Below are 10731 nucleotides of genomic sequence, written 5' to 3' on the forward strand. Positions count from 1 at the left end.
ACGAGGGTTAAATAAGCGTTTATTCATAAATTAATACGGTGTATTGTGGACTTCACTGGCGACTTCGCTGTGTTAATATTCCTTACGTTTACAATGTTGAGGAGCCTCCCTACTTGCCTTATGGATACTATTGTACCGATAAAGTAGGCTAACTTTATAACTAGGGATATTTTGTGATTGTGCGATGCGTGCCGACAGAGACTAAGGTTTTGACAGAGCGACAGAATCCAGAAAATGAGTATTGAGTAAAGCCTCGGGCAGGTCTGGGGCTCTGCGATCTGACGGAGGGAAACATGAATTTGTTGCCGTCGCATCATAAGTAGGTCATATGATTTCGTATGACCACCCTCTGTGCACGTGATTTTGCAGTGCATGATGGGACATGTAGTGCAGACAAAGTGTGGCGGCTGTCAAATTCATTTTAGGCAATTTTTTTAGTTTGAAAAACACTCAAAATAGTGCACATAATATGCATTGCCTTATGACGTTTTATAGTGATTCTGAATATTTTTTGAATTCCGTGTATTTGTTTAGTCTTCAGAGTGGGGAACACACAAGGGTGGAACCGGACCTACGCGTTTAGCGTTGACGTTTTATTTGTACTACAGCATCCGCGTTTCGCTAGCAGCTAACCCCAAAGCATAAACAGTCAACAAAGGTGGACCACATACTGTTGTTCGCGGACAGAAAAACCAGATTTCCTGCCTCGGGGGCACTTTTCTACAGCCGTATGGAATCAGCGGAATCCCTTTCGGACTGTCTACTCGCTAGAACCGGCTTAAGTGCCTAGCTCTGCTAGCAGGCTAGCTTAACTACCGACCACTACACTAACTGGACGCTGACCTGAATGGAGCTGTCAAATCCGCTGAAGACATATAGTATAAACTTGTAACTAGTCGGGTCTGCTTATAGACGGTGCTAATCATACTTTGTTCTTCGAGGAATTACTGAAAGAAACTAGATAGGGTACAATTTCCTTGTTTCAATGGCTGCTAGTACTATGTGTTTAGCGAAATTTAGATACTAGGCTACGCACCGAAAGATAGTTAGGCTGAGCAAGGTGTTGAGCAAAGAGCCAAGTTAGCTTTGCCAGAATTATGAATTGTCTCATAAAAATGACGATATTTTAGCAACATTCGAATTATTGTGACTGTGAGAACAGTTTATGGCTAGCAGGCTGTCTAGCGTTCTGTATATAGGCTGTTCATACGCTATTTATCCGCCAACTGTCAACACTTTCACAGCTGCAGTTGTCGCCAGTTGTGTAAACGGCAGTGTGTTTATCTAACCTTAACTGCACCTGCGTATGCCGACGTGTCACATTTAACTTGTGACCCCAAGGCTCAGGTGTTGTGACGGTGAACGGTGCAGCACTCAGGGGAGCGAACTTGACACGACCAGTGGAAGTGTCGGTTGTGTTTGTAACATTGTTGCAACTGTCTGAGATAAACAAAGTAGATTGTATTATTTTACCATTCGCCATATCATCGATTTTATTTCACACAATCCAAAATTTCTTGAAACAGCCTTGCAGTTTGACTTTAAACCTCTGTCAGTTCTCTCCCATCACCTCCACTTCATGACGATTTGTACTGTATGGTTTAAGACTGGAGAATGGCAGAATAAGGAAGTATACATGGGTGGAACTAAACTTAAAAGTAACTCGGCCTTTGTTCTTATACACTGACTGCTTTATGTTACAGTGTGTGAGGGCTGAGGATCTGTGGGCCGTGTAGGCTGTCTAGCGCCAGCTTCCTGTCTGAGGAGCAGTACTTCCTGTCTCAGGGGCAGTACTTCCTGTCGGTGGTGTCTCAGTGACCAGTTGATGAGAGAGTGCAGGTGTGTCTGTGACCAGGTGATGTCTGGGTTATAACCAGGGAGACAGCAGGGGTTGTTGCCAGGGAGACGGCTGTGTGGTTGCCGGGGAGACGGCTGTGTGGTTTCCGAGGAGAGCGCTGGGCGGTAGGTAGCGAGCGATGTGGGTGCGGTTACCTGTTCACCTGGCCAGCATGCAGGTGGTCGTCATGCCGACCATGTTGCTGCTGGGAACACTGTGCAGCCTGGGCGACTGTATGACCCGGGGCGAGAGACACCGACTCAGGTGAGGCTGGGCCCTTCTCACTTTGGGGGAGGGTGGGGAGAGAGAGAGAGAGAATCCTGACTTCCTCCTTCCTGTTTCCAGGGATCAAGTGGTCGAGATGTTTGATCACGCTTATCAGAATTATATGGTGAGTCTAGAAATGTGTGTTTGGGTTTGAATAGCACAGTCCTGCTGAAAGATCACCGTGGCTCACACTGCTGTGTGTGTGTGTGTGTGTGTATATGATGTGTGTGTGTATGATGTGTGTGTGTGTATGATGTGTGTGTGTGTGTGTATATGATGTGTGTGTGTGTGTATATGATGTGTGTGGGTGTGTGTATGATGTGTGTGTGTGTGTGTGTGTGTATGATGTGTGTGTGTGTATGATGTGTGTGTGTATGATGTGTGTGTTTGTATATGATGTGTGTGTGTGTGTGTGTGTGTATATGATGTGTGTGTGTATGATGTGTGTGTGTGTATGATGTGTGTGTGTGTGTGTATATGATGTGTGTGTGTGTGTGTATGATGTGTGTGTGTGTGTGTATGATGTGTGTGTGTGTATGATGTGTGTGTGTATATGATGTGTGTGTGTATGATGTGTGTGTTTGTATATGATGTGTGTGTGTGTGTGTGTGTGTGTGTATGATGTGTGTGTGTGTATGATGTGTGTGTGTATATGATGTGTGTGTGTATGATGTGTGTGTTTGTATATGATGTGTGTGTGTGTGTGCGTGGCCCCCCCAGGACCATGCGTACCCAGCAGACGAGCTGATGCCCCTAACCTGCAGAGGGAGGGTGAGGGGGCAGGAGCCCAGCAGGGGGGATGTGGACGACGCCCTGGGGAAGTGAGTCAGGAGGGAGGGAGCGAGGGAGGGGGAGGCGGGAGGGGGACGGGGAGGGGGGAGAGAGGGAGGGAGGGAGGGGGGAGTGAGGGGCAGGGGGGAGAGAGGGAGGGAGGGGGAGGGGGGAGGGAGGGGGGGAGGGAGAGGGAGAGAGGGAGAGGGGGATAGGGGGAGGGGGAGGGGGGAGAGAGGGAGGGGGAGATGAGAGGAGGGGGGGATAGAGGGGGATGAGGGAGGGATAGGGGGCAGAGAGGGGGGGATAGGTGTGATAGAAGCTCAGTCTGACCTGGTCTGCTGTGTGTTTCAGGTTCTCTCTCACCCTCATAGACACTCTGGACACACTGGTGGTGAGTACTGCTGTCTGAGTGTGTGTGTGGCTGAACATGGATGGAACATGAACTTATCCAAACCGTGTGTGTGTGTTCAGCTGCTGAACAAGACAGTGGAGTTTGAGGCGGCGGTGAGGAGGGTGTTGGCTGACGTGCGTCTGGACAACGACATCGTGGTGTCTGTCTTCGAGACCAACATCCGAGTGCTGGGGTGAGGAGAGAGGAGGGTGGGGAGTGGTGAGGTGTGTGTGTGTGTGTGTGGTGATGTGTGTGTGTGTGGTGAGGTGACGTGTGTGTGTGTGTGTGTGGTGAGGTGACGTGTGTGTGTGTGGTGAGGTGTGTGTGATGTGAGGTGACGTGTGTGTGTGTATGTGTGGTGAGGTGTGTGTGTGGTGTGGTGAGGTGACGTGTGTGTGTGTGGTGAGGTGTGTGTGTGGTGAGGTGTGTGTGTGGTGATGTGTGTGTGTGTGATGTGAGGTGACGTGTGTGTGTGTATGTGTGGTGAGGTGTGTGTGTGGTGTGGTGATGTGTGTGTGTGTGTGATGTGAGGTGACGTGTGTGTGTGTGTGATGTGAGGTGACGTGTGTGTGTGTGGTGAGGTGTGTGTGTGTGGTGAGGTGTGTGTGTGTGGTGAGGTGTGTGTGTGGTCATGTGTGTGTGTGTGTGATGTGAGGTGACGTGTGTGTGTGTGGTGAGGTGTGTGTGTGGTGAGGTGTGTGTGTGTGGTGAGGTGTGTGTGTGTGGTGAGGTGTGTGTGTGTGTGGTGATGTGTGTGTGTGTGATGTGAGGTGACGTGTGTGTGTGATGTGAGGTGACGTGTGTGTGAGGTGAGGTGACGTGTGTGTGTGTGTGTGAGGTGACGTGTGTGTGTGTGATGTGAGGTGACGTGTGTGTGTGTGATGTGAGGTGACGTGTGTGTGTGTGTGGTGACGTGTGTGTGATGTGAGGTGACGTGTGTGTGTGTGTGGTGTGAGGTGACGTGTGTGTGTGGTGTGAGGTGACGTGTGTGTGTGTGTGTGTGAGGTGACGTGTGTGTGTGTGTGTGTCCTCTCCAGAGGGCTGCTGGGGGGCCACTCCATGGCGGTGATGCTGAAGGAGGGGGGACGTCACATGGGCTGGTACCAGGACGAGCTGCTGCACATGGCCAAGGACCTGGGGTTCCGACTCCTGCCTGCCTTCAACACCAGCAGCGGTCTGCCCTACCCCCGGGTGAGACTCACACACACACACACCTCACCACACACACCTACAAAGAGCGAGAGTTGAGGAGCAGCTTCCTGGTGTGTGACCTGTGACCTGTGACCCCAGGTGAACCTGAGGCGGGGGGTGCTGGGTCCTGACACCAGGACAGGCACTGAGACAGACACCTGCACGGCCTGCGCAGGGACCCTCATCCTGGAGTTTGCTGCTCTCAGCCGCTTCACACAAGACCCCGTGTTCGAGGTACCCCTGCTCCTCCTCTTCTTCTTCCTGCTCCTCCTCTTCATCAGATGATTGACGTTAGTGAGGGCTGATTGACAGGTGTGTGAGGGCTGATTGACAGGTGTTTGAGGGCTGATTGACAGGTGTTTGAGGGCTGATTGACAGGTGTTTGAGGGCTGATTGACAGGTGTGTGAGGGCTGATTAACAGGTGTGTGAGGGATGATTTACAGGTGTTTGAGGGCAGATTGACAGGTGTGTGTCTTGCAGATACACGCCAGGAGAGCCATGGACTTCCTGTGGGAGAAGAGACAGAGGAACAGCAACCTGGTGGGAACCACCATCAACATCCACTCTGGAGAGTGGGTGAGGAGGGGTGAGGAGGGGGAGACACGGGGGGTGGGGAGAGAGGGGAGACCGAGAGGGGGCCGAGTCCCTGGTACACTGAAGCCTTGTTGATGTTGTTGTTGTTGATGTTGTTGTTGACAGACAGCGGGGTGGGGGCAGGGATAGACTCCTACTATGAGTACCTGCTGAAGGCCTACATCCTGTTAGGAGATGACCTCTACCTGCAGCGCTTCAACATCGTGAGTCTACACACACACACACACACAGTATACACGTGTGTGTGTGTGTACGATGACCCTGTGTGTGTGTGTGTCTCCAGCACTATGCGTCCATCATGAAGTACATCAGCCAGCCTCCCCTGCTGCTGGATGTGCACATCCACAAGCCCCTCCTCCCAGCTCGCACCTGGATGGACTCCCTGCTGGCCTTCTTCCCCGGCCTCCAGGTGACCTGGCGCCTAGCAACACAGCAGCACTAGCAGTAGAGCAGTAGTCATAGTAACTTTATTGACGAAGGGGACATTGTGGTATTGCAGAAGACAAGAAGAGGCTTACTAACCCAACTGTGTGTGTGTGTGTGTGTGTGTGCAGGTGTTGAAGGGAGATATACGTCCTGCCATTGAAACACACGAGATGCTGTATCAGGTGACCAAGAAACACAACTTCCTCCCTGAGGTGAGCCAACTTCCTGTTCTGCTCTCCCCTTCCTGTCTGTCATCTCTCTCTTTTCTCTGTGTCTCTACTCTGAGAACGTCTTCCTCTCCCCCCAGGCCTTCACCACAGACTTCAGGGTCCACTGGGCACAGCACCCTCTCAGACCAGAGTTTGCAGAGAGCACCTACTTCCTGTACAAGGTACACTTCCTGGTTCATACAGGACTACTTCCTGGTTCATACAGCACTACTTCCTGGTTCATACAGCACTACTTCCTGGTTCTCCTGAGACACAGATAGCAAGAATCATCTCAGTTATCTTATCTTGCCCCCCCCAGGCCACTAAGGACCCGTACTACTTGGAGGCGGGCCGCTCGGTGCTGGACAACCTGAACCGCTACGCCCGGGTCCCCTGTGGCTTCGCTGCCATGAAAGATGTCCGCACAGGCAGCCATGAGGACCGGTGAGACACACACACACACACACACACTCCACTCTTACAGAGACTCCTATTCTTTAAACTGCTGCTAGAATAATCACACTTTCTCTTTTCTCTGATTCTGCCTCTCTCCCCTCCTCCCCTCCTCCTCCCCTCCCCCCTCCTCCCCTCCTCAGGATGGACTCGTTCTTCCTAGCGGAGATGTTTAAGTATCTCTTCCTGCTCTTTGCTGATGAGGAGGATCTGCCCTTTGATGTGGAGGACTACATCTTCACCACTGAGGCCCACCTGCTGCCCCTGTCCCTGTCTACTGCCCTCCCTGCGCCCCCCCCCAACACCACCGTAAGTACCCTGATAGGCAGTATTACAGGCAGGGGAGTAGAGACAGTATTAGAGGCAGCTTCCCTGATGGTCTTCCTCCTGTGTTGTCAGTCAGAGGAGGAGCTGGACCACTCTAACTCTGATTGGACGTGCCCAAACACACGCCTCCTCTTCCCTGACCCCGCCTACCCCCGGAACCTTCGAGACCCAATCAGGAGCGCTGTGGACAAGAGCTGTCCCCGCCCCTCCTTCCTCAGGTGGGGGGGGGTGGAGGTGGGGGGGTGTGGAGGTGGGGGGGTGTGGAGGTGGGGGGGTGTGGAGGTGGGGGGGGGGTGGAGGTGGGGGGTGTGGAGGTGGGGGGGTGTGGAGGTGGGGGGGTGTGGAGGTGGGGGGGTGTGGAGGTGGGGGGTGTGGAGGTGGGGGGGTGTGGAGGTGGGGGGGTGTGGAGGTGGGGGGGGGTGGAGGTGGGGGGTGTGGAGGTGGGGGGTGTACCTGTGTCCCGGGCCTGACCCTGTCCCCCCCAGGGAGCCGGGCCTGGGCAGAGCGCCCCTCAGAGCGCAGGATTTCATGGCCAACAACCCTGAACACCTTGAGCTGCTGGCCCGCATGGGAGTCAGCCTCATCCACCTGAAGGACGGGAGAGTCCAGCTGGTCCAGCATGCTGCGCAGGTACGCACACACACTACACACACACACACTACACAGGTACACACACTACACAGGTACACACACTACTCAGGTACACACACTACACACACACACACTACACACACACACACTACACACACACACACTACACAGGTACACACACTACACAGGTACACACACTACTCAGGTACACACACTACACACACACACACTACACACACACACACTACACACACACACACTACACAGGTACACACACTACACAGGTACACACACTACTCAGGTACACACACACACTACACAGATAAGTACACACACTCTCTCCCTCCCCCCGCCCCCAGGCGGTGAGTGCGGTGGCGTCAGAGGACGGCGTGAGGTTCATGCAGGAGATGATGGAGCTGTCCAGCCAACAGCAGAGGGACCAGCTGCCCCCCCGCGCCGTGCAGATCATCTCACACCCCTTCTACGGCAGAGTGGTACTGACCGCAGGGCCCGCTCAGTTTGGGACGGACCTATCCAAGAGCAGCACGGGGGTGAGCGGGGCTGAGCGGGGCTGCAGGCTGTCACACAGACAAGCCTGGATGCAGACATGCTGCTGCTGGTGACCTTGGAGATGGATAACCCTCTTTCCTCTCACCTCTCCCCCACCTCTCCCTCTCCTCCACCTCTCCCCCCTCCCAGGTGCGTGGTTTCGTGGTGGTAGCAGAGCCGTACTCTGGCTGTGGGGAGCTGGCCAACGCGGGGCTAGTGCAAGGACGCGTGGCCCTGCTGCAGAGAGGACAGTGCATGTTTGCTGAGAAGGCCAGACACATTCAGAGAGCTGGGGCACTGGGGGGCATCGTGATAGGTGAGGACACACAAACTCACACACACACACACACACACACTGAGGATAGACCCTCAGCTGACCCCCCCCCCCCCTGACCCCCAGATGACAATGAGGGCAGCAGCAGCGACACGGCCCCCCTCTTCCAGATGGCAGGAGACGGACGCAGCACAGACGACGTCACCCTGCCCCTCCTCTTCCTGTTCCACAAGGAGGGCAACATCCTGTTAGACGCCCTGAAGGAGTACAGGGAGGTGGAGGTGTTGCTAAGCGACAAGGCCAGAGACAGAGGTGGGATGTACTGCTACTGTACTAGGATTATACTACCACTATACTGCGATTATTCTATAACTGCTGCCACTATACTACCACTATATAGTACGGTAATTCTACGACTATTCTACCTCTATACTGTGTGGCCAGGCTGTGCTACAGCCCTCCCTTCATTCCACACTTTCAGACATCCATTCTTTTTAATCTCCACCTCCTGTGTAGTGATATAAAACGTGCCTCCTCCTTCTCTCTCTCCCTCCCCCCCTCTCTCCCTCCCCCCCTCTCTCCCTCCCCCCCTCTCTCCCTACCCCCCTCTCTCCCTACCCCCCTTCTCTCCCTCCCCCCCTCTCTCCCTCCCCTCCTTCTCTCCCTCCCCCCCTCTCTCCCTCCCCTCCTTCTCTCCCTCCCCCCTTCTCTCCCTCCCCCCTCTCTCCCTCCCCCCTCTCTCCCTCCCCCCTCTCTCCCTCACCCCCTCTCTCCCTCACCCCCTTCTCTCCATCCCCCCTCTCTCCCTCCCCCCCTTCTCTCTCTCCCCCCCTCTCTCCCTCCCCCCCTTCTCTCCCTCCCCCCTCTCTCCCTCCCCCCTCTCTCCCTCCCCCCCCTCTCTCCCTCACCCCCTCTCTCCCTCACCCCTTCTCTCTTCTCTGCCTGTCTCTCCTTCCGTCTCTCTTCCCTCTGTCCTCATTGGATGATCAGCAGCCATATTTAAAGGTGAACCGATACCTGGCACCCTGCTGGAGAACAGTAAGTGTTGCTCTTTCTATCTCTCCTTCTCTATCTCTCTCTCCCTCTCTCCTAGTCTCTCCCTCTCTCTCTCCCTCTCTCTCTCCCAGTATCAGTCTCTCTCAAGCTCATCTCCCTCTTAGCTTATCTTTTTTCCTCCTCTCCTCTCTCTTTCCATTATCTCTAATGATGTGTGTGTGTGTGTTGGGTCATCTAGCTGTCACAACTGTGGGTGAGAGCCTGTGGGAGATATGACTCACCTCTCAGCTCTAGACTGCATCTTGGTGCTCCACCCTAACACTGCATGAGCGTGTGTGCGTGAGGGAAAGAGAAAGAGAAAGTAAAAAATATGTTGTATTGTGCTGTGTTTATTGATGAGTCTGGAGATTGACAGATCTCTCCACCCCTCCTCTCCACCCCTCCTCTCCACCCCTCCTCTCCACCCCTCCTCTCAACCCTTCCTCTCTTCCTCTCCAGGTGTGGAACAGCAAGAGGAACAGGATTGTTCTCCAGAGGAAAGCTCTGCCTCTGTCCCCGCCCCCTCATCACTTGTGGACCAGTCACACATCAGCACGGTGGAGGTGGACCAATCAACTCTGGAGGAGACGGCGGAGGCGGGACCGGAGGCCGTACCTGGCGCTGAGAGAGACTCTGAGCAGGGGGAGGAGCCAGAGGTGGACTTGAACTCGAACAGCCAATCAGTGGACGCGCTGTTAGCTGATTGGCGGGAGGACCTGGAAGCGTTTAAGCAGATGGAGAAGGACGAGCTCTGACGATCCCCTCCACCCCCCATCTCCCCCCTCCCCCCAGAGTGGCTCTGGTCTAGCCACCTTCTCCACCACCCCACCCCCCCCTTCCAACCCTGTAGGACAGTCTTAGAGAAGGAGGGAGGAAGCTTAAATGGAGGACATGAGTCTCTCGCTCTCCCTCTCTCTCTCTCCCTCTCCTCTCTCTCTGTTTCCCTCTCCTCTCTCTCTGTCTTTCTGGTCTAGGAAGTCTATCTAGGAGGGAACTGAGTCAGTTAATTTCTGTACTGAGTGGTCAGTTGTGGTTGATTGATTCATTGGTTGATTGGTTGGTTTATTTAACTGTGATAATGATTATGTTTACTTTATCTTTAGTGGGCCTTATTGAGGGGTCAGTCTAATGAAGCCGTACTGTGACTTGCTAACGCTAGCCTAGCACTGGCGCGTCCTGCAAGAAGTACGTGTATATGACTGTAAATATGTATTTGTCAGTTATTTCGGAGGTGGTTTGATATACACCGCTGCTTTGATCAGGTGTGGGTCAGTATAATTGATCACAATCTCTTTTAACGAACATGGACCGGACGGACTTTTTACTGCCCTCTCCGTGTCGTCATGGGGACGGTAGAGGGTGCAGTACTAGTGGCGGCCATCGGAGGGGGGCCTTTCCTCCATAAAGCAGCAACATACAGGAACCGCTAAACCGACTGGAAAACTAAGCAAAAACAAGCCAATAAGTTAACAGTTACGTTTAATAAAATTGATAAACAGCTGTTAAAGTGCCTGATAATTAATTATAATTTCACCAAAATGTCTATTTTTGAGCTGTATGTTTTTGTGTGTTTGAATTTCTTTTTAATATCTCTTAGGCTACTTGAAACCCCAGACACGATTTCTGGTCTATTAAGTTCTCAGGTGTCTTGCCAATGCACTGGAAAATAGACAACAGGAACCCAACATAACACTTCAAATTGGCATAAACGGCACAATGTAGTTTGTCATTACTCATGTGTGATCGCGTCGTTTTAACAGTCACAGACCACGCTTGTCAAAGGTTTTCAGCGAACAGATACACAAAACGGCA

At 53.1% G+C, this 10731-nt stretch overlaps 1 protein-coding gene across 3 annotated transcripts; it reads left to right on the forward strand.

Annotated features, from left to right (window-relative positions):
* Positions 1-519: 519 nt before the first annotated feature.
* Positions 520-10462, forward strand: edem3 (ER degradation enhancer, mannosidase alpha-like 3). 3 transcript variants are annotated; one of them, XM_062455392.1, is made up of 21 exons: positions 520-2101; positions 2183-2228; positions 2825-2925; positions 3230-3269; positions 3350-3462; positions 4307-4460; positions 4560-4694; positions 4942-5047; positions 5161-5258; positions 5339-5464; positions 5610-5693; positions 5789-5872; positions 6010-6134; positions 6287-6452; positions 6543-6688; positions 6956-7100; positions 7421-7612; positions 7761-7926; positions 8011-8196; positions 8875-8922; positions 9379-10462. In XM_062455392.1, the coding sequence occupies exons 1-21, from the start codon at positions 1977-1979 to the stop codon at positions 9672-9674; spliced, it is 2682 nt and encodes an 893-aa protein (XP_062311376.1). In that variant the 5' UTR covers positions 520-1976; the 3' UTR covers positions 9675-10462. The 3 variants fall into 3 exon arrangements, with proteins under 3 accessions (XP_062311376.1, XP_062311377.1, XP_062311378.1); XM_062455393.1 differs by having other exon boundaries at positions 8878-8922; XM_062455394.1 differs by lacking the exon at positions 8875-8922 and having other exon boundaries at positions 526-2101.
* Positions 10463-10731: the final 269 nt, after the last annotated feature.

Source organism: Osmerus eperlanus, unplaced genomic scaffold, assembly GCF_963692335.1.
Source record: "Osmerus eperlanus unplaced genomic scaffold, fOsmEpe2.1 SCAFFOLD_171, whole genome shotgun sequence".
Classification (NCBI taxonomy): domain Eukaryota; kingdom Metazoa; phylum Chordata; class Actinopteri; order Osmeriformes; family Osmeridae; genus Osmerus; species Osmerus eperlanus.

Excerpts from the sequence above, each read along its gene's own strand:
- edem3 (XM_062455392.1), top strand. The coding sequence starts at position 1,977 with ATGTGGGTGCGGTTACCTGTTCACCTGGCCAGCATGCAGGTGGTCGTC. Across the intron at positions 4,695-4,941 it reads CACAAGACCCCGTGTTCGAG|ATACACGCCAGGAGAGCCAT; the intron begins GTACCCCTGCTC and ends TGTGTCTTGCAG. Across the intron at positions 7,613-7,760 it reads TATCCAAGAGCAGCACGGGG|GTGCGTGGTTTCGTGGTGGT; the intron begins GTGAGCGGGGCT and ends CCCCCCTCCCAG.